Source organism: Rattus norvegicus, chromosome 19, assembly GCF_021556685.1.
Source record: "Rattus norvegicus strain SHRSP/BbbUtx chromosome 19, alternate assembly SHRSP_T2T, whole genome shotgun sequence".
Classification (NCBI taxonomy): Eukaryota; Metazoa; Chordata; class Mammalia; order Rodentia; family Muridae; genus Rattus; species Rattus norvegicus.
The window spans coordinates 55913956-55937500 of record NC_141552.1 but is presented as its reverse complement, the minus strand read 5'-3'; the positions used below and the strand labels follow the sequence as shown (position 1 = coordinate 55937500).

General features: G+C 40.0%; 1 protein-coding gene across 1 annotated transcript in view; it reads right to left on the bottom strand.

The window, feature by feature from the left end:
- Cntnap4 (contactin associated protein family member 4) overlaps nt 1-23545 on the bottom strand; it is a 278839-nt gene that overhangs the window by 57810 nt on the left and 197484 nt on the right. Inside the window, 3 exon segments of the mRNA NM_001107432.1 lie at nt 1977-2104; nt 6871-7027; nt 13053-13250. Coding sequence (NP_001100902.1) covers nt 1977-2104; nt 6871-7027; nt 13053-13250 — 483 coding nt within the window.

The following is a 23545-nucleotide window of genomic DNA, read 5'->3' as shown; positions in this document are numbered from 1 at the left end:
GTGAGAATTTACTGCCCTGACAGTTCTCAGACTTCACCCCTGTGTGACCTTACAAGGTCCCACCCATACTCCCCTACCATATCCCTGCAGCCCCCAAGTATTTAGATGAAGTGTCTTCCAACACTCCTGTCCTGGCCAGTTGTACACAGACACACAAAAGTTGCCTCAGAGACCCTGGGTACTTCTTGAGGAGCATAAATACCCCTTTCTCCCCCCATTAAATGGACTCAGTTCAATCAGGATCCTGCCTGCATCCACCAGTGGGTAGCTAAGCTTCCCTCCCTCCTGTCCAGCCTGGTGTGCAATGGGCCTGGCTACCCTGAGGGGGAGAAGCAGACATAGCCAGCAGGCTACTGCAGTGTTTTGATCTAAGCATGCAGGGATGGGGCAGGTGATGTGATACGGAACACTTTTCTGTAGCCACAAAATACTGTGTACTCCTCTGGATACATCCTGAGTTTACAACCTCATCTCGATGCTCATAATTTTGTCCCTCCAGGGAACAGCCTTATGTCACCTTCCTATGGTTGTGGGATTGAGGCAAGGGTAGGGCTGATGCACACCAGACATGGCGGGTGAAGAACCGTTTTATAGAATGCATATGTAATGTTTATAGGCCAGTAACGTCTTTGCTTTTTAACGAAGCGACTTTGCTACACATCTCCCTATATCTACTGAGTGTCACATCTTTCCTGGTTCTGTGGAGCTCCCACAATAAAATTGTATTTTAGGGCGTGCTTTTAATGCAAGCAAATATTTATTTCTATTTCCATTTTAATTTCTGGAAAGACTAAAAGCATGCATAATCGATGCATCTACTTTTAAGCTAACTGACTTTGATGAGAAAAGTTAAGAATCTTTACTCATTTCACTCCCTGACCAAAAAAAAAATATTTAGATAGGTATGGGCACCCACTGTGTGTGTGTGTGTGTGTGTGTGTGTGTGTGTGTGTGTGTACAGGTGTATATGTGTGTGTATGTATATGTATGTGTATATATGTATGTATATATGTGTGTGTATGTGTCTATAGTGTGTATGTGTGTGGAGGTGTATCTGTGTGTATAGGGTATAGGTGTATGCATATATATATATGTGTGTATATATGTATGTGTATATGTGTGTGTATATGTGTGTGTGGTGTCTATGTGTGTGAGGGTATATCTGTGTGTATGGTTGTTTATGTGTGTGTGTATGTATATGTATGTGTAGATATGTGTGTGTTTATGGGTGTATGTATGTGTAGATATGTGTGTGTTTATGGGTGTATGTATGTATGTGTATATGTGTGTGTGTGTATGTGTGTGTGTGTGTCTGTGTGTCATAAACCACTTCTGAATTTTAAAACCACTTTAGAATTGTTACACAATGAATACACAGAGCAGAAGACCAATTGTTTGAAAGTCAATTCACACACATATGAACTGAAAAAGAATGGAGATTAAAGGTTGGAATACGTTTGATCAAACTGACATGTGCTTCTATTGATTTTCTCGTCTCACCCCAGGCTTACCAGTCGGAAGTACACATGAATTCTTAACCACTTTGTATAGCACTGATTCTTTCTAAGTAGGTAAAGAGACAGAGAAATTTGGGGTTGCTAGGATGCATTTATGAACCAATCATCTGGATAAGCAATAATTTCTCTCTTTTACCTTTCAGAAAGCAAAGATGGGTGGTGAGGGAAATACTTCCTACCAAGACTCACAATCTGAGTTCAGTCGCTGGTACCCAATGTTGCAAGGTAAGAACAGACTCCCTCAAGTTATCTTCTGGCCTCTACATGCGTACCAGGGCACACGTTCCTCCATCCACCTCACATACCTCCATATCCATACATGAATGTCATTAAAAATATAAGGAATACATCTCATGGGCTTTCCTGATACAATTCTGATCAATAACCCTGTTATTGAATGACATGCGATACAAGCAAAAGAACTCTCTTCTGGTAAGTTCACACACTGGGGCCACTTACTGTCTCCCCGGCAGAGCAGAGGCCCCAGTTTGTAAGCAGCTTCTGAATGGGGCCGTCCTGTGTCCGTGATCACTATCTTAGTGACAGGCAGATGTTCTTTATAGGAGAGGAATCCAGTGTCATTGGTCCTAAAATAAACAGGAGCAACAACATCCTTTAATTACGATGATGAGCACAATTCTAAAATAAGCAATGATTTTTTTTCCAGCACTTCTAAATGAAGACTTCCTTACTAAGTTTGGACACTTATAAAAAAAAATCCAATTGCTCATCACAGAAAATATGGCAAGATGTTGGTATTTCTTGTAGACATTAAAGTCTAGACTACAGAAATATAACATAGGTTAAGATTAGAATGCAATGGCCTTTTGAGTGGATGCCTTTCCCCCACTTTCATTCTGTGAAATGTTCAACTACTGGCCACTGGTGGACTCCAGGGAAGGGGTAGTCAATGTCTTTATTGTGTATCCCACTCCTGAGCTCACGAGGATCCGACAGGCCATTCCAAACTCATGGGCAAACAGCTAGCTCTGACTAAACTCAGTGCTCCCAAAACAAAATGAACGACAGTGAACACAGGAGAAGGACTTACCTGTCGGAGAGAGGAGTAGACAGCGGTAAGAGGTGAGAATAGTCAAAATGTACACTATGTATGTTTGTATTCCCAAAGAATGAAATAAATAAATAAATAAATAAATAAATAAATAAATAAATAAATATGATATGTCCCCATCATTATTTATAAAACAGACAAAAATCAGGACAGTGGCTGTATTTTTTAGTCAGCTAGAAATTTTTCAAGTATTTGACTGCAGTGGTTCAGTTTCTGGCAGCTGGTATTTCCATTTTTAGGCAAAGTGATTTTTCTTTTTTCCCCTCTCCTGTTTTATTCGCACTTTGGGTTTTGGGGGTTGTTATCCTGTACTTAGGGATCAACTCCACATTCTTCTAGATCCATGTGTAGGTTCTCTATTTTTTAGATGAAACTCTAATTATTGTATCCTGCTTCCTTGATGAATTACAAAATGCATCCATGACTTTTCAACAGTCTACTTGTATTTTACATTGCACAACAACACGCGATATAGCAAGCTTTTCATGAGATTAACACCCCTATACACACAGAAATGCACACCCACACTTTGCTTGAGGTATTGTGGTAATTGAATTTAAACGCATGCTGTAAACTTTGCAATGCAACTAAACAATAGCCTTTATTTTGATATTTAAGGAATACTGGATATTTTATAACATTTCCTAGTGCTCTTCATTTCTTCTTAGCTGAGTTTTCATCGGAGGTGGTTTTATTTTAATCCCAGAATATTTTCTATGATTATTTTCATTTCAGATGTTAATTTGCCATTCTACAATGTACACCCTGTCCTTTAGTACAGTGGTTCACTTTTATTTGTTTTAAATTCCCTATTCATTCACTGTGGCTATTCTTAACTTTAGAGCTTCAAATATTTCGATAATATCAGCTTTAAAGATTTCACCTGTAAATTTTTAGAGTGTAGCCAAGACTTTGTTTATAATAACCCCATTCGATGGCTTGATTTTAAATGGAATTTTACTATCTTGAAATGCCCGTAATGTGTAGAGTGGGTGATAACTCAAGAGATGGTATGTTTTTATTGTTCCCTAACATTTTATTTTTCCCATGGGTATTTAAGTCAAAGCCTGTGGTTTTGTACTTCCCAGGGTTCCCTAGGTCTGCCTCCCTCTGGGTTTTAAGCCCTCCCTCTCAATTGGAGGACATGGTCTTTGCAGTAAAGAGGTGAACTCTTACCACTCCTGCCATAAATGGAAGGATTCTAGAAGCCTATCTCAGAGAGTAAGCAGCCCAGATATTTTTCTCAATAGTCACTGTGGGAATACCCCCCTGTTTGTTCAGTTTCCTGTCTGTGGTTCTCTCCTTGGTCCTAAATTCTCTCCCCCAGTCACGTGCACTTTGAAAGGCAGTTGAAGGCTCAGGACAGGGGTTATTCAGCAGATCCGACAAAACTAGCTTTCTTGGGGCTGGGGATTTAGCTCAGTGGTAGAGCGCTTGCCTAGGAAGCGCAAGGCCCTGGATTCGGTCCCCAGCTCCGAAAAAAAGAACCAAAAAAAAAAAAAACTAGCTTTCTTTTCTGGAAATTATCATGTACCTCAATTTCCAGTCATTCAGGAATCCCCAAACTCTGCCCTCTGATATGTTATGCCAAATATAAAAATAACACGGTATTCCTCTGAAGTTTAGACCCCTAAGAGCAAGATGCAACCAGCGTCTACAAAGAAAAGGAATTTAAATCTAGGTCTCGTCCACCTTGGTTCTCTTCCTTCAACCAATCATGAAAGCCCTTGTCTATGTTCCATCCCACTGCTTTCCCTTATAATAATAATAATAATAATAATAATAATAATAATAATAATAATATTTTAATAATAAAATAATAATTTACTTTATTTTGTGTCATAGGCGTTTGCTTTATGTATTTAAGTTTATCACAAGTGTGCCTGGTAACTTGAAAGGCCAGAGATGGCATATACCCCCTAGCACTAGAGTAACAAATAGTTATTATCCGTGAGGTGGGTCTAATAACTGTACTAAGATTCTCTGCAAGAGCAGCAACAGCTCTTAACTGCTGAGCCATCCACGCAGTATCAAATACGTATTTTTATTGCATTTATGTATATATGTATGTGTGTGACGTATGTAGTTAATTAGTAGTTGGTTAGTTAGTTAGTTAGTTAGTTAGGGGGATTCATGCCATGGTGTTTGTGTGTGTGTGTGAAGTCAGAGGATAATGATTGGTTCTTTCTTCTCAGTGGGTTTCTGGGACTGGAGTCAGGCCATCAGGCTTGGCAAGAAGTGCCCTTACCAGGTGAGTCATCTCTGCAGAGCCCTAAATACTTATTTTTATAATATTTTTCTGAGTCCACGAAAGCATGGTTATATGGAAGGTTCTTTACCTATGGGTAGAATGTAGCTTAAGAAGTTTGAAACTGTTTTTAAAAAACAAGTTTTAATTAGCAATGTATTGTCAAGGAACTGAGTGGATATTAGGATGCGATTAGGTTAATCTTTTTGTTGCTACCAAGAATTGCAAATAACATGTTCACATACATAAAATTGCAGTGTTCAGTATGTGAACAATGTTTTGTGCAGACATTAAAAAAATCTATGATCCAAAGGGAATAAAGGAGTAAACACTAGTTCTTATAGAATTCCATACAGTGTTTTTTTAATATCATATTTATCCCTCACCCTGGCTTCTCTCAGACTACCCCCTTCTGTAAAGTACAGTTTGGGTAAGAGAGAGGACAGTCTTCATATAAAATTAACATAAAAATTTAATCACAGCTCTATGATTACACATAGGTTCTTCCTCCATGTTGTCCTAAGAGCCTTACATGTGTGTACACGTTTGTGCATACATGCATTTATTATATACACTCATGTACACAGCACATACAGCATTATCGTGACCATGATGCTTGACAGGCAAACAAGCATCATTTACATACTACAAATAGTGAGTTCCCTTAACAGCACCTGACCCCTGAAACACATGCACATCTTACAATCCCAGCAGTCATACGTAAATCCAGATTACGAATTCTTTGAAGTGCTGAGACCAGGTAACAGAAGTGGGATATGATTACCAACGTTCGCCATTGAGGCTCAAAGAGCAAGGACAAGGAGGCAGAAGAGTGAGAGTGAGGCAAGGATGCGATCAAAATATACTGCATGAGAAAGATTAAGAAAACAGGAAACAATGCAAGGCCAGAGGGAAGCGAGGAATGCTGGGAAATATTGTGTTCTGAACATGACACAACTAATGGACTCACGGACTCACTCACAACAGCTGTAATAACCTGCACAAGAGCAAGCCTGAGGACAACTCTGGTGTAGACTGAGGGACAACACACATGGGGACCTTGAGGAACTCATAAGGCTCCACCCCTAACTGAGGAGCTCTTGACAGTTGATAGCTGCTAGGGGAAGAAGAACCATTCTTGTGAGAGATATGTGGACAACCCTAACTGGAAATACTTTTTTAAGTAGATGATGAGGACTTAAAGTTGGAAAAAGGGCATGTGCAGGGAGATTTAGGGGAGGTAGAAGGGGAAATGAGTCTCATCACATTGTATTGTATACAGCTATGAAATTCTCAAAGTAAATTTTTAAAAATTAAATGTACACAGGTTCAGCTGCTTAATAATATGAAAAAGACATGTAGTGTAAAGAAATGGGAATACAAATATTTAAAATATTCATTTACAAATGATATATAAGAGCAATATGCCTGTAGAGTCTATTATAAAAGATAAAAATTATAATAAATTTATGATTAAAAGAACCCATACATGGGATTTATTTTCTGTTTATAAGAATATTTTATATTTTCAAGTCCCTTCTTTTATAGATTCCCATTTTGAAGATATTATCCATCTAACAACTGTTCTTTCTGGCATGCTTTGTCCTTTAAAAAATAATAATAAAAGAAATGCATGCAAAAATAATTGCTCAGATTTACAGTATTTGCAATCTACAAACTTGTACTTTTGAAGTCTACAACTTAGGCTGATGAGATGTGCTTAGGTAACTGAGTACATGATATTATAGAAATAGTAGGAAATACTGATATCAACAATGAAAAAGAACAGGAGGTAATAGTAACTTTGATGTCATAGACATTTATGTTTTCTCATATGATAGAAATAAAATAAACAAAGTGTATGGGATCTGTCATTAAAAATAACCTCTGGAAGTTTTCTCTCCTAACATGCAGAATTAGAATGACTGTGCCATGTATCATTGAAACATAGTTTCGCCTAATTATTCCCTCGAATCAATGTGTCTAGCATCCATGTAGCTGCATACCCTTAACGTAATTAATTGGAAAATTACCATTCGTTCCGATCGGCATCACAGTTGCAATGATATTGGGCATCGATGCAATTCCCTTCCAAGCCACAGGTGCATTTTTGAGGCATAGGCAAGGAACCGCCCCAGTAGGTCTGTGTCTCATTGGTTCTTCCCACCCACCAGCTCCGAGGGCTACCATCTGAAAGACAAAACAGAAGGATGTGATACCTGCTTCCACCTTCGACCATTGTTCTTTCTTCATAACTGTTAAAGGTAAGGGGGGAGGGAAGGAAAGAAACAGAGATGGGAGAGAGATACATTGAGAAAGAGACAGAGACACCAAGAGAGAGGCAGGAACAGAAACATAGACAGAAAGAGACTGACATGGTATAATAATGCCCTAAACAGTAATTGACAGCATTTTGGAAGAAACTATCTTTACAAGATACTTTGTGTAAGTCTATTTTTTTAAAAAAAAAAGTGGCATTTTATAATCTTGAAAAGTATCCTTTGTGCACTTAGTGTTCATGGGCATGTGTTTGTGCCTGCATGAGTTTAATTTTGTCCCTTGTATGCAAGTGCCCAGAAGGGGTCATCAGATCTTCCGAACCAGAGTTACAGTTCACTATAAGCCAATTTATGTGGGTACTAGGAACTAAATACAGGTCTGCAGGAAGGGACCCCACTGCTGAGCTTGCTCTCTGACCACTTAGTTTCAGTCTTAAAAGGATACTACGTTGTTCTCTGAATAGAACCCATCTGCTGGTGTTTGTTCAGGAAAGAGTTTCCACTTGCAACTTTTACAAAATAATCTTTAAAACAAATTGGCATCAAAATATAAACTGTGGCAATTAATATAGTAAAATAAAATTGATTCCAAATCCCAAAACACCCATCAAAATATTCTGAAGTGTTATATAAAGGCACTGACTCGTCTCCATATATTTATTGGCTAAAAATATACCAGCACTTTATTAGATATCAGGCATGGTATAGCGCTCCTTTGTCATGATTTAGGATTTATCGGGAAGTCTATATTTTCTCTTCCATTTACTGGCTTGGCTATTTATTTGAGGACTACAAAAATAATACTGAAAAATCTTCATGCCTGAAGCGAATATTACAGTAAAAAAAATAAGTTTCCCCTAGCTAAATGCATCTCTTTCTACAATAAATGTTCAGCTACCAGCTCCTTCCCAGAGCCAAGACTAAACACAATGCCAAGGCATTCAAGCAAGGAGCAGACAGAACATTTAGCGGAGGATTTGTAGAAAGGGATGTGAGGCATGCAGATAATCTATCTCAGGGGAGAAAAAAGTTCCGAGGAAAAGAATCATAGTGTTTAGAGACAGAGCAAAAGAAGAATGCAAGCGATGCCCAATCAGTCAGGTCCCCACAAAGGACAGGCCATTTTCCTCCTGACTTCCAAGCCTTTATGTTACTACCGCCATTCCCACTGGGAATCTGCAGCTTTTCTCATACATACCCGACTCACTAACACAATACTCATTTTAGCCTACTCTTAAGTAGCCCTTCTGGAAATGATGACCACGTTTTTCCCACCATTAAGACAAACAACTACCATGCTTAAGAGGAAAAAAATACCACAGAAATTTGGAAGCTTGCATTATATAAAGCTGTTAACATCAATACTCTACCTATAACTTGATTAACAATTCACCAACTGTTAAGCTTGCTTGGTACTTTTCTAGTATTCAGGTATACTGCTTAAAATATATGTTCATAGACCAAGAGGAAAAATAGATTCTTGTTCTTAAGATCGAGGTCATGATTTACAGCTATATTTCTCATCTTCTCTATCAAAGATAAATTGCTAAGTGTTGTATGTTATTTATCACTGTATTGTATGTGTATTGTTTGTGTGCTGTGTGCATATGTTGTATGCTTGTTGTGTGTGTTTGTATGTGTGTGCTATGTGTGTATGTATATGTGTGTGTGTGATGTGTGATCTGTGTGTATGTGCTGTATGTGTATTTGTGTATGTATGTTGTGCATGTGTGATGTGTGTGTATATGTGTGTGTGTGCGTGTGTGTGTGTTTGTATGTATGTATGTGTATGTGTAGTTTGTGTGTGGGGGTTGTGTGTAGGTGTTTGTGTTTGTGTATGTGTGTACCAGTATGTGTATGGAGGTCAGAGGAAGCTTCAGGAGTTGGTTCTCTTTCACAGGTGGATATCAGGGATAAAATCCAGATCACCAGGCTTGATGGCAACTGCCTTTGTGACCTGAGTCATTTCACCAGGCTCAGCTAACTGTTTGAAGACATCAAGTACATTTGAGTCTATCTAAGCCTTTTTCAGAGGAACTAAATAATTTAAATAATGGTATAGATGAATATTTAAAAACACAAGGAATATGTTTTAATTAAAATAAAACCAGGCTAGTTACATTGTGTCCCCCACAGTTAAACTCTTAATCACCCTGAGTATCTGCCGAAACCATCCCTCCAATGAGTGGAGTCACAAATTCTCCTCCGCTGAAAACATTTGTTCATAAAATCCACTGAATTCTTACTCATTACACCACTTCATTGCTAGAAGCTGCTAAGTCATTTGGATCCAAAGGTCCAGTTTAAGCTGGCTTTTCTGTTCCATCTCTTTGTCTTTCCTATTGGGACCTCAGCATCTAAACTGTTCTCTCTTTTCTCAGTTCTGCCGCCTCAGATAAACTCTTGAAGACTAACCTGAGAAGAACGTTAATTAGCAATCACCAGTCATCATAGCCCCCTGGTCCACAGCTTTCAGGGGTTGAGTGCTGTTTTTACTAATCTGATATATTGGTTATCATGTCGGCAGGATCTAGAATCACCTAGAACAGTTGTTCCCAAGCTTCCTAACGCTGTGACCTTTTAATGGAGTGACTCAACAATAAAATTATTTTCGTTGCTGCTTCATAGCTGTCATTGTGCTACTGTTATGAATCGTAATGTAAATATGTGATATGCAGAATATCTGATAATAACTAGAAAAGGTCACTCAAACCCTCAAAGGGGTCATGACCCACAGGTTGAGAAACTGCTCTACAAGGACCGTTTCCAGACACGCCTCTTAGGAAGTGTCCAGATTAAGTCAGCTTCTGGGCATGCTTAGCAGGCATTTTGTGGAGTAGGTTAACTGAACCAGAAAACCAACCATAAAGATAGCTAGCACTCTTCCCTGGCCTGGGTCCTAGACTTCGTACAATAGAGAAAACCAGCGGAGCACCTGTCATCATCACTGTCTGTTTCCTGTGTGGGAACCAGCCCAAGTCCCTGTCACCAGGACCTCCCACTGCTGTGACTACACCCTCAACCTGTAAGTCAAAGTAAACACTCTCTTCTTTAACTTGCTTTTGTTGGAGGTATTTTATCACAGAAATTGGAAGGATAGCTAATACAGATAGAGTGGACCTGAGCTTGGCTTCAGTACCTTGGAAGGCTTTGCTTCTGCCAAAGGTGTAGAAGCCCTTCTTGCTCCGTCCTCTGATTTTATCACCTTGGAGACCCCCTCAGTTGGCTTTACTAGCATGTGACTCATTTGCGATTTTGATGATTTTCTTCTCTTATGTTTTAGTGTTCAGATTTATTGGGTTAGTGAATGAAAATCGTACCGATTCAATATCTACATCATGATACATTGGGAACTGATGGGTACCATCCTATCACCTCATGTAGATAGGCGTGGGAGTCTTTGTGCGTGTGCTGAAAAGAACTTTTCTCCTAGTGAATTTCAAGTATAAAATATGATGTTGTTAACGTCGTACCTTAGGAGCCCAACTGTTTACTCATCCTATGGCCAGGACCCATCCAGGTCCCCTCGTTCTTCAGTATCCATTTCCCATTCTCTGTTTCTATTAATTCCTCCTTTTAGGGTTCTATATACAAATACAAGGATATAGCATTTGTGCTCTTATGTTTGGCCAATTTTGCTCTATATAATGGCTCCTACCACCCCAAAGAAGTTCTCCTTACCACTACAGCATTATTCATGATACCCAAGATACACAAGCAAACTAATTGTCCACTGATGGTGGCCTGGAGTGGACCAAGAAAATGGGCTATATGCACAATGGAATTATCCGATTTAAAAAACAAAAACAGAAGGAAATCCTGCTGTGTCTGGTGAGAATAAACTCACAGAACATTATGCAATGTAAAATAACATAAATGTTCAGCAAAACAAACGATCTCTATCCTTCTAGGCTGTGTATTTTCACCATAATTACAAAGAATGTCTGAGGATGAAGGGTTCGGTTTGAGTTGGTCAGCTCGGGTATGCTGTTCTATCAAGATGCTGTCTTTACTGGTGGCACCTTTCCATAGACGTTATTTCTTGATGAATCAAAGCTTCATGCCCCTCAGTCCTATATCTATTCAATGAGAGCCCTAAAACAGGAACTTGCATGCAAGGACATCTCATAATTTTCACGGTGTTGTGGCCTTCATCCATAGAGTTGGATTTTTAGGATATGAGATGTGAGTGGAAACCAGCAGGACAGTAGTTGGGTGAATAAAATACTAAATAAGAAAGTTATGGAAAAGAGGAAAAGGAGATGGGAACTTGCATATTTTAGAGAGGATATTCCTACACCAAATGGGCAGAGAGTAAATAGGAAAGAAGTCTAACTGGAAAGGGAAGAGGGAGCCATCTCATGCTAGTCCAACTATGCTAACATTTGCATGACTGCTCCACATGCCGTGTGATGGTTGCACGAACTACATTTAAAAATGTCTTCTTAATGGCCCATCTACGACCGAAGCCCATGCTTGGATTAGAAACAAGAGTAAACATGGAGACTTTGTGGAGCAAAGGCCTTAGAACCCTAATTTCTCAAGAACAACACCCCAGCATTACAGCTGTGCTGTAGAACGGTATACAGGTTGGATACACAAGGTGGGCTGTTGAGGTGTGGTCTGCTGCTATGTACTGTAATGCTCAATGCTGGCCCTGGTTTCCTCAGGGACAGGGATGAGAGAATCCTCACCTATCTAGGCCAAGTGACCTTGCTCCTTAATTTAAAACTATTGGTTGAATAAAGATGCTGACAGCCTATAGCTGGGCAGAAGTGAGTTAGGTGGGGTTTCCATTCCCAGGCTTGGGGTATCAGGTAAAGACTATGAGGAAGAAGAAAAAGGTGGAGAGAGAAGACGCCATAGGGTAGGTGGGGCATGAAAATATGGCCGTGAGGGCTGACCAACTGAAGTTAAGAGCTGCCCCGATGGAACATGGCCAGTTACAACATGGGGTTGTAGAGAGGGAAGTAGGCAGACTAGTACAGTGGGCAGATAACCTGCCCAGCTCTAGTGCTTTGAGGCTTATTATTAATATAAAGGTTATGTGTCTTTAACCTGGGAACTGAATGATCAAAGGCAGGGTGGAAACCCCCAATTGAGATTAATTATTACAAGAACAGGGGGTCTGGGACGTGTCATCCTTGTCCAAGAAGAACAGTTTGTGTCACACAAATGAGCAGAAGAAGGCAGTCAAACATTTTAAAGAGAAGACATCTAAGTGTAAAGCAAGGTTTCTTATAGGCTGGTTTTCTCCGTGAAGATCTGTATATTAGACAATTGGAAGATGTGTTGATGAGAACACCATTCGGCTTGCTTCAAAGCACTTCATTAAAGTCTATTCTACGGCAACTGGTCCAATGCCTGTACTACTCTAGCACCATGAACCGTTCTAAAAGAGAAAGGGTGAAACCCAGACAGAACCAAGACTGGTTCTTTCGAGGACGTACGAACTTGCTTGATTTTCTGGTTTCTGCTCGAGCTCCTGAACCCACCTTTTCTAGCAGCTTTTCTGAATTTTCGGCTGTACCTAGAGGCTAGCTGTCAAGAGTTCATGTACAAAAGGCTTACTCTGAGAAAACTAAGTCACATTTGTGTTAGCTCTAGTCCTTGATAAAATAAACCGGATGTGCCACTTGCTCTTTATAGGGATAAAGGCCTCCCTTCATCCAGCATCAGAATGAAGCCTTTACTGCACAGTTATCCGACTAAGGCCAGGAGGAGAGTCAGAAAGCAATCAGGGCTTTGAACAAAGTTCGATGTAAATTGACCTTGTGCTTTTCTCCAGGCAAAAGCGTCCATGAGACTCCCAGGCTGTGACATGTTTGCTAAGTGGGCAGAAGTCAGCGCCTTCGTGAGATTAAAACCCTCAGGATGTAGTTGGGCGAGCACGGGGTACAGCCGGGAAAGCGTGTGAGGTGCCTCAGTTTACTCACCTTGCTGATTAACGAGCCGTGACTTCTTGCAGTAATACACGAGCTCCTGTTGGCAGTGCTCCGCCCGGTTAATGGAGGCCTGGAGCTGTCCCATGCTGGCCACGTACTCAAAAACCCCAGTGTGCACGTTCTCAGAATGAGCGTTCCTGACTCTCATTAAGTCGGAGCCGTTGTGGTGTATGACGGTCCATGCCGTTTCTTGTAGGCAGAAATGGGGGAAGAAAGAGAGGAGACCATCACTAGTCTGCAAAAGTTAAAATAAATAAAGAAAATCAAAATCATCTTCTCTCTGAGTTGAATTTTCTTTTCTAGTCATCAAATCTCTCTGAGAGGCAAAATCAACACAAATGGACTCTCGAGTTTTTAAAATTATAATGAATTATATCTCTCTTCCCTGAAACGTATGCTAATATCATGCATTTGCCATGATTTTGTTTGTTTTATATTGTTTATTCACAGCAATATTTATGAAAACGTTATTGGAAAAAAATCATAATTATTGAACTTTTGTAATTACATTCTTGTAGTAAAAGCTAATAGTCTAGCTTTTGAAAGATACATTTTTCTTCAAGAAAGAAACAGTGGTACAAGTCCTAAATGTAAAATATTTGTTTTATACATGTAGAATTACGAATTATGATGGGAGGCAAAGTGCATATAATTAGTCAAATAATATAATTAGATTATGTGATATAAAAGTGAAATTGTTTACTTTTAAAATGATTCACATTACCAGCAATAATGAAGTCAAATTTCTAATCTCTCTTTAGTCAATATGATTATATATCTTTTCCTAAAAAATTGTGCATGTGTTTGTGTGTATGTGTTTATATGTACGTGTTTGTGTGTGTTTGTGTGTGTATATGTGTGTGTGAGTGTGTGTGTGCTTGTGTGTGTGAGTGTATGTGTGTGAGTGTGTGTGTTTGTGTGTGTATATGTGTGTGAGTGTGTGTGTGTATGTGTGTGAGTGTGAGTGTGTGTGTGAGTGTGTGTGCGTGTGTGTGTGTGTGTGTGTGTGTGTGTGTGTGTGTATGAGTGTAGGGATGTACAATGACTATATGCACCCTTGAAGGCCAGAGGAGGGCATCAGGTGCCATGGAATTTCAATTATAGGCAGTTGTGAGTTGATGAATTTGCCAAGGGGGAAGGAGTAATAAATTATAGAATAGTCTCCTCTATTTAGCTAATACAGCCACAAGAATCAAAAACTGAAACAAGATGGGGGGGGGTCAAGTTTGACTCCATCACCCCTGTGATGAGACAGAGAGGGAGAGAGAGAAAGAGAGAGAGAGAGATGGGTAAACGAGACAGGAAAAATTCAATGTTCACTGCCTTCTGTTTATGGATTATGGTTTTCTGTGAAATGACAGCTGGCACCTTCATTTTTTTCTTTAAGTTTCAGCTTAGCATAGGATGTAATCAGCAGGATGCTTCTCTCCAGAAGGTAATAGCATACAAGCTAATAAAATTAATTATGGGTGGCCTGCAGAACAGGGTTGAGGTCATCAGGTAGAGTTGGAAACCTGGTGTGTGTCTGTGCCCTTCAGAAAGTACAGTTAAAAAAAAAATCTAAGCTTCCACTTCCAAGCTTGAATTGGCAGGAGCAGTCAATAGGCTGGGTCAAGAATCCTATAGTTTTTGCTGACTCAACCATAGCTGTTGGAAGTTTAAGGTTATTATTACCAGGAGGCCCCAGTCACCCTGGGCTTTGTCAGCCTGACTCTTATTGTTCACCAGAACCAATGGCCTTTCCTTGGGGTGAATCTGCTGCTGCACATGAAGAGGCTTAACTCTGGCCAGAGTAGCTTCCAGAAGAGCAAAACAATGAACCTGCTTGGAGCCTTTGTCTCTGGGCCTTTTGGGTCACATTAAGAGGGACCTCCTTACAGTTCAACTTCCTTCTTCTGAAAAGGTTAAAGCCATCACGCACGGCCGCTATTCAATGGCAGCTCACAGAAATGTTTCTGGAAATACTGAAGTAGACAGACCTTAGCAGAAGTTCCATAAGCAATTTTATTTTCTGATACAAAATGCTACTGCGTGTGCAGCCTATGGGAAGTTGCTCTTAACAGCCCATGTAGATCTCTAAGGCAAGGCAGACAGGAAATTGTTTGAGATTTTCAACAATGGAAGGGAGTGCTCCTGAAGCCATGTCTGGAATCACCTGAGTAGGGTTTAGTAACAGCTTTGTGTCACTTTCCTGAATGCTCAGACATGATTACAGTAGCTGAGGTTTCTGGTGTGGCTTTAGACGTAATCATCAGAAAACAAAAGGAACACATGATCCACAGTAATTTATTTTACTGGTCAACCTCAGTTTGAGATCATTGATGTTATTTCCCGTGGATGTCACCAAGGCACAGCTTGGCACAGGCAGAGGGCATGTGCTACAGAAATGAGGAAATCATCAAATAAGATGACTAGAAATGTCGTGGTGCCTAGGTTAGAGCATGGCCCAGGAGGTCATCTCATTGACATCTCTGGTGTCTCTGAAACTTCCAGTGTCATTGAACGGTTTCATAACTCTCTAAGCTATAGACAACAGGGAGGATAGTGACCTGCCATGAAGTATGGAACTGTGTCTATGATGCACACTTCTTGCAAGCCATCAAGTTATTCTGTAACATATAAAGATAGCTACCTTCATCCTTCATCTACCTATGATCTATCCACCCATCATTTATCTACCAATCATGTTTTATCTTTCATCTATATACTATCAATCATCTACGTATTTGTCTATAATTTATAATCAATGTATCTATTACCTATCTATCTTTTGCCTATCATGTATCCATCTATCAGCTACACATCTACCATCTATGTATCTATCAATTTACCTATAACCTATCATCTTTCTAAAGCTTATCCATCTATCATTTACCTATCCATCATAAATCTGGATATTATATATTTATCCATTTGTCTACTTATCTATCCACTCATCTACAATCTATCATCCATTCATCCTTGTCTATCATCTATCCATATATCATCTACCTATCCTCTACCCATCACCTAGACATTCATCTATAATCTTTCATCTACATATCTACTCACTCATAGTATATAATGCATATCCATCATCTATGTACCTATCAACTATCTATCCATTTATAATCTAACACACACATAGATAGATAGATATAATTACACATTCATTTACCATCTATCCATCTATGACCTATACTATCTACCAAGTACTAGAACTCTGTCTTTTACTACTATCCTTTACTTATCTACCTTTCTGTCCTAACTGATCCGGAAGTACTCACTGGGAACCATTTCTCACAGGGAACCTTAGCAGCTGAAGTTCCTCACATCCCAGTTTCTCACAAGCCATGACAGGGAGTGCCAGATGCAGCAGAATCACAAGACAGGGCCCCAGACTAATGAGGTCTTCTACAGGATGACTCTCCCCGCCCCCCTCTCTAAAGTGAGAAGGACTGTGGCTCTGGAATGTAACCAATCTGTAGCAGGGAAGTTGCAAATCCTTAAATTTTAATTACCCCAGAGGGCGGGCAGTAGACAAGCCTTTAAATCTCTCTAGCAGGATTGATTTACTCTTCGTAACTTGCAAATGTCACAAAGACAAACCTACATTGGGAGGTCTTTCCACCTCGTCGTCCTTCCGTGTGTTGTTTTAATTGTTCCACTGTTGCACTTGGAGCTGTTGTCAGCTTCTCTGGTTCTCTTAGAAAGAATAACATTGTTTCTTTCCAAGTTGTTAGGAATTCCTGCCGCCAGACAAGCGACTACCATTTGATTGACAGTCTATTGACTGGCCTCCCTTGCAGCAGCAGCCGAAGACGACAGCTTGGCCTCACTTTACACAAGCATATTAATAGTCCTAATATGTGCACGTGTTTGTTATTTTATTTCTCCTTTGAACTGGCTCTAGCAGAGAACCCATCTCTCCGTTAATAACACACTCAAGGAAATCTCTAAACTCTGCTTTCAAGTGTTTACCTTCGTGTCTGTTTTAGGGCCGTGCTTTTTATTTCCAAAAAAAAAAATTATTTCTTACTAAATGCAACAAGAGTTATGGAGTAAGGGAATGAGGGGCAATGAAGAAGAAGAGATTGCTGAAACAGGCAGAAAAATCTATGGAGTCTAAAAAAAAAATAGAATGGTAATTTGAGTTTGCCCGTGTCTCTCCCTGAAGAGATTTCTAATACTATGAATTGTAAATAAAGCTACTGAGTAATTAAGGCGTTGATTTACCTGAGGCTGACTGCTATTTTTTAGGGTGATAACAGTATAAAAAAATCCTGCTGTTTAAGCAACAGAGTTGCAAAGCTGTGGTTGCCTCATGTTTAATAGCTGCGAGTGATGGATGAGGGAAGGACTGGAAAGAGCAAGTAGGGAGTTCTGTGTTCTGGAAAGCAGAAGAGAAGAAAAGCAGGGCGAGCTAACAGCCTTGGTGCTTGCACGGCTGCTTCCCTGTTAACCCCAATGGCTACTAAGAAGCTTCTGACTCTGAGATTCCCTAAGGTAAAAATAATCGAGCTATTTCTGTAAGACCTGGCACGGTTGTCTCATTGTTATAGTAGCACTGAGTGCCCATTAAGCGTAAGTTGTTGTCTCCTAGCCAACAAAATGGAAGCCCCCTCCCTTAAGAGTTTATCTGGTTGGGAAGCTCAACAACCTGAACAAGACCCTATCCCTCAAGAAGAGAGGTTTTTATTAAGTCATGGTAAGAAATAGGGGGAATGATGATCCCTTTAATGGGATAATACATGTTTCCTTCCCAGAATTCCCACCCATTAGTACCAATCCCTATGAACCACGGTGAGGTTCTGTTGGGACTGCTCAGATTTCTCTACCCTGACTCAAAAAGCCTAGCTTTCTTTTTTCTTCTGGCTTTTTCTTTCAGATGTTGGCAGAACCAACCTGTGCTGTCTCTGGTACTTTGAGCTTTGTTTTCTGTGTCTAAAGCTCTCTTCCCTGCCCTGTGCCTGACCTTCATGCCTAGCTCATACAGCTTGGCTCTCTCGTTCTCTCTTCTAAGCTTGCACCTATGAATCTGTGAAAGACTTCACCCTAAAACTCCCACACCATCCAAGCATCTCTTTCTTTGAATTTGGCAGAACCTGAAAGCCCCTAGGCTTGGGACAGCTTTGAAAGCCATCAATTTTGGGGAATTCAATCTCCCCCAGAAAGACTCCTCTTTCCTCAAAGAAACCCTGAGATCCCCACATCATTATGATAAAAATCACACTAAGCTGCTTGTTAAAAAAGCAGAGATTCCGTCCCAGAAATCCCCAACAGTATAGCAGGAAATGGAGAGTTGACAGCACAGAATTTCCATTTGTCAAGGGTTTGAAAGCCACCACTGAAGCAATCTTCTTTACAATGTAATGTTTGATAAAGAGAAACTTCTTAAACATAAAACTATTTCATTATAGAAAACACAGTGAGTTTAGAATGAAATAAAACTACGTTCCACCAAACAGGTACATCCCCCAAGGATTTATTTAATTCTATTTTTAAATTAAATTTCGTATGCTCAATTGGCAAAGGCGTTTCGGTCTTTAATGGGACTTAAGACACTATCCATTGGAAATACAGATTTTTGTTTCCTCGCTTCTGTCAGTTAGCTTGTAATGCTTAGACTTATTTTAATCCACTTGGAATCGTTTCCTTCACAGTGATTTCAAACTTATATTAGTTTTCTAAGTCACACATTTGCAAGCTACTGATTCAGCAGTGTGCTTGGTTTTCTTGACGGCTACACCTGATTTGGGTAACAAGAAGAGACATGGACCAGGGCTCTGATCAAAGTGGGGGAAAGGCTTCAGGCTGCAAGGAAAAAAAGGACCAAGATCTGCATTCTTGCCTGTTCCACCCGATACCGTCAGCTTGCCACAGTGACACTTGCTAACTCTTAGTGTCCTTGTTTGCAAAAGTAAAAACCAAGGAGACTTTCACACGGTAAATGTGCTTCTCCTGCCTCTGGCTGGGGTTGTTGTATTCTGAGTTGCCTCTTTTGTTGGTCTATGTTTCAATATTCTGCAGCTTCCGGAGACAAGGAGCTGTCCCTGAACAACTGTGTCTCTGCCCTCAACATCTGGCAGACATAATTCAGCAATTTGCATACGGTGATGCGTGCCTGAATTATTATCCATAGTAGCGTGCGAGATAGTTGATCCCGTCATCTATAGATCTTTATTAATTGTGACTTCATCCACTTGCTGGAAATTTATTTGTAACCCTGAAATTTTCTAGTCATTTGTAGTCATGCACTGAGTAGCAAAAACTGAGTTCAGTCAGAGCTGAGGAAAGAACTGCTCCCTTCGTCCTGCTTTAGTGTTCATATTGGAAATGAATGTAGTTATCATCTATTTTGTAATCCTTCCCTTCCTCTCTTCTAGTTGATGATATTGCTGCTTAAAATGTCTGCTGACATTCCGAGAATCATCATTAAGCTCAAACCATGATTTGAACATAAAACATGTGAGACTAGCACTGCTCAGAACAGGTTCCAATGCTTTGGGTCATGAATTCAATGCTAATGAATCTCTCTCTGTCTCTCTCTGTCTCTCTCTGTCTCTCTCTGTCTCTCTCTCTCTCTCTCTGTCTCTCTCTCTCTGTCTTTCTCTCTCTGTCTCTCTGTCTCTCTCTGTCTCTCTCTCTTTCTGTCTCTCTGTCTCTCTCTCTGTCTCTCTGTCTCTCTCTCTCTCTCTCCTTCCCTCCTCTTCTCCTGTGTGTATGTGTGCATGCATGGGTGTGTGTGTGTGCGTGTGTGTGTGTGTGTGTGTGTGAACTCACGCACATGTGGATATGTGTGTGTATAATGTCTTTAACCTTAAACACATATAAAAGATTAAATATTGATCTATTGAGGAGAATGCTGTTACCAGAGACTCTCGAAAACCTATTCTACTATGTTCCTCTTAGGAGCAATGATTTAGGATTTTTTAATCTAATGTCCATGGTGACTTTACGGAACATGACTACCACAAATCAAGAAATGATTCCTCCTATCTCACCTGCAGTTCTCTCCCCTCTCCCTCTGCCTCTCCCTCCCTCTGCCTCTCTCTGGAAGCCTCAAAGACCAAAGGTATTTATTCATTTACATAGATCTTATGTTCAGAATCATAACTAATACCTCATATGTAGACAAACAGCTGACAAAGCATCCATGGAAACAATGATTCTTATAGCTTTTTGGGGCATCGTGGTTCATTTTTACCATCCTACATTAACTAGATACGTTTAAAAGTTAATCTGGACACTCAAGTGCAGATCTTACATAGACAGAATCATCCTTTGCTCTTTGTGAATTTTTTTTTCACAGTAAGTGTATCTAAATTTGCAGAACGGACTAATCTATGCATACAAAAATCTAAGAGTCGTATGTCTCGAGCAGCACATGCCAATCGGTACACATAAGATAACCGTTTGAAAGAATGTTTATGGTCCTATGCCCCTCCTGACCTTGGAGAAAGAAGCCCATGGCTACTGTCTGGGAATTTGTAGCCTGCACTCTGTAGCGTCACTCACAGGAGGTAAACGTGTCGAATCAGCATGTGTTTTAGATTGGTTTGGTCTTGAGATGTTTCCTCAGTGGTTGCCAATTCATGAAGCCACCAAGCAATGTATTAGAAAACTCTCTAAAGATACGTTCTACAGTAATTCTCATACCACAAAAATCAATATCCCAGGATTAACCACTGCCCTGTGGTTTTTAGAATTATACATTAGTATAGACCTATTGTTGTCCTCTATTCAGCTGACCCCTTCACATCTTGTTTGGCTGAGTGACAGACACTGTCAACTCAAAATGAGTCAAATGAAATTTCTTTTTTTTATTGGATTTTTTTTAATTTATGTTTCAAATGTTATCCCCTTTCCCGGTTTCCTGTCCATAAACCCCCTATCCCATCCCCCTACCCCTTCTTCTTTGTTTCCCCCCAACTACCCATCCCTTCTTGCCTTCCCCCCTGACATTCTCCTACACTGGGGGCTCAGATCTTGGCAGGACCAAGGGCTTCTTCTCTTAGTGGTGCCCAACAAAGCCATCCTCTGCTACATGTGCAGCTGGAGACATGGGTGTGTCCATGTGTACTCTTTGGGTAGTGGTTTAGACCCTGGAAGCTCTGGTTGGTTGGCATTGTTGTTCTTATGGGGATGCCAGCCCCTTCAGCTCCTTCAATCCTTTCTCTAACGCCTCCAATGAAATTTCTGTCCACTCTTCAAACATTTTTCTGATCTTATCTCCAATAATGCAAACACTTTGCTGGCTTACATCTCATACGTGTGCCACACACAGGGCTAGTCCCCAGCTGCACTGCTATTGGTCAAGGGCAATAGCACCACTGCCATCTTGTCCCTCAACATCTGCCGTACTGATTTGATGGGTTATTCTTCCACAGCTCTCCAGAATTTGAGTACTTGGTCCACAGCTGGTGGTTCTTTTTAAGAAGGACTGGGAAATGAGACGCAAGGAATGTGTGTCAACCAGGGCAGATATTGCGACTTTCTCTGTGCTTCCTCTTCATGGTTTGAGAGGTGAGTCTCTAACTGCTGCCAGCCACCTGCTGCCTACTCCCTCTGCCCTGCCATCTTGGAATTCCCCCCCCCCAGTACTGTAACAGACCCAGCTTCTGTTCTATGTTGTTTTATCAAAATGGTGAGAAAGTAACTGACACTTTTGTGCTTCCTAAATGGTCTCCTAACTTTCATGCTATATCTATTATTTCTTTGCCCCTGGACAGGCATTTGCCAATGTGAGAGTGACTATGGCCCTATCAAAGGAGTTCTGGTTGTATACACCATAGAGGACTGTGCTTGAAATGTGTTTCTGCTTACTCATGGAAATCCCCAAAGACCTTAAGGTACTTCTAATCGGATCTCTTCTTATCTTTTACTATGCCCTGCTCACTGGCCATACTCAAAGCTAACTTGGGTTTGTTGCTGGTTTTTGAGTATGCCTAGACGTCTCAGGATGTGGCATTTGCTATGGCTTCTGTCTGGAATTTTCTTCCTCCACAACAATGTGTGACTCGAGTCAATATTGCCCCCTTCCCTTTGCTATGCTTTCCTTACAGCTATGGATGTCTAACCACAGCACTGAGCAGCGTTGCTTCCTGTGCTGATGGAAATTACCTACGCTATGAAGATCAGTAGGACCCTAACTAGCCACAGGTGACTCGGCAGTTAAAATCTGACGGGCAGTTATTTGGTTTTACTTAAAGCACTTGTATTTGTTTGCATTGATAAAATGCATTTGAAATTATTGAACCTCGGAAGTAATCTTAACAACCAATGTATTATGTGGCTGGCATATTGGACAAAATGGTATACCTAGAAATCTCTTTTCATATTTGATGAAGGAAGGATAGATGTGCCTTCTTTTTTGACGTTTGTATACAATTTCTCTTGGTACCAATCGTTGAAATGGTTACCTTTCTCTTGTTGCTCATTTTTCTCATCTTGGTAAAACGTCAGTCATCTAGACAAGAGTGAATCTGTTTACGAAGTCTCGTTTTTTGTTCTATGTACTAATGTTTATAACTGATACAACTGAGTCTTTCAGCTCTGTTCTTCAAGACTGACTTGTTTCTGACCCTTTCGTACCTGCTCACAAAGTATCTAATCTGTTTCTCCGTTCTCACCAAAATAATCACACTAGCCTACAAATACCCCCACTGGAATTTTAATTTAGGTTTGTACTAAAAATCAATATCAATCTTGCAGGAACTGACATTTTACAATGTTGAGTCTCTTAATTAATGAAAATTTTATATTCTTCTGTACCTCTAGGATTTTAAATCATATAAAGAACATTTTATAACTGTGAGAATCCTTGCAAATCCTCTATTGTACTTTTTTTTAACCATGTGTTTGAAAGTTTTGAGGCTGTTGAAGATCCAATCTTCTAAAAGGTCATTTTTTAATTGCATACCACTGGTATATCAAAACAAACAATTTTATGTTAACTTGGGGTCCAGTAATTATTATAAATTAAAATCATTTACTAGGGTTCTTCAAAATATTTTAATATATAATTTGATAATTTATGAATAATGAAAATTATACGCCATCCTTCCCCAGCCCTTAGGCTTTTTCTACCTCTTGCATTGGCTAAGACCTCTCATACAGTGGCAGGCAGAATGCTGTTCACTCTGGAAGATGGGGAAAGTTCTCAATATTTATAAGCTGTTACCCACATTGAAAGATGTTTCTGAGTAATCGGTTCTTTCTGAATCGTGGGTAGATGTTGAATTTAATCAAACACACTTTTCTCTGTGACTGTTAATTTATGTCTGAATTTATGTCGAATGGGAATTCTAGAAAACAAATAAATTCCATAGTTACACGTATTTAAAACAATGGCTCTTTTTCAGATCTCTCTTTCCTCAGCATTGATTGCTCTGACAAAGGCTTGTGTTTTGAGACACAATAGGAAACATTTATTATTAGAAACACTGCTCAGCTGCCATTTGCTCACAGACTAACAATATTGTAAATTATTAACATTTAACTAA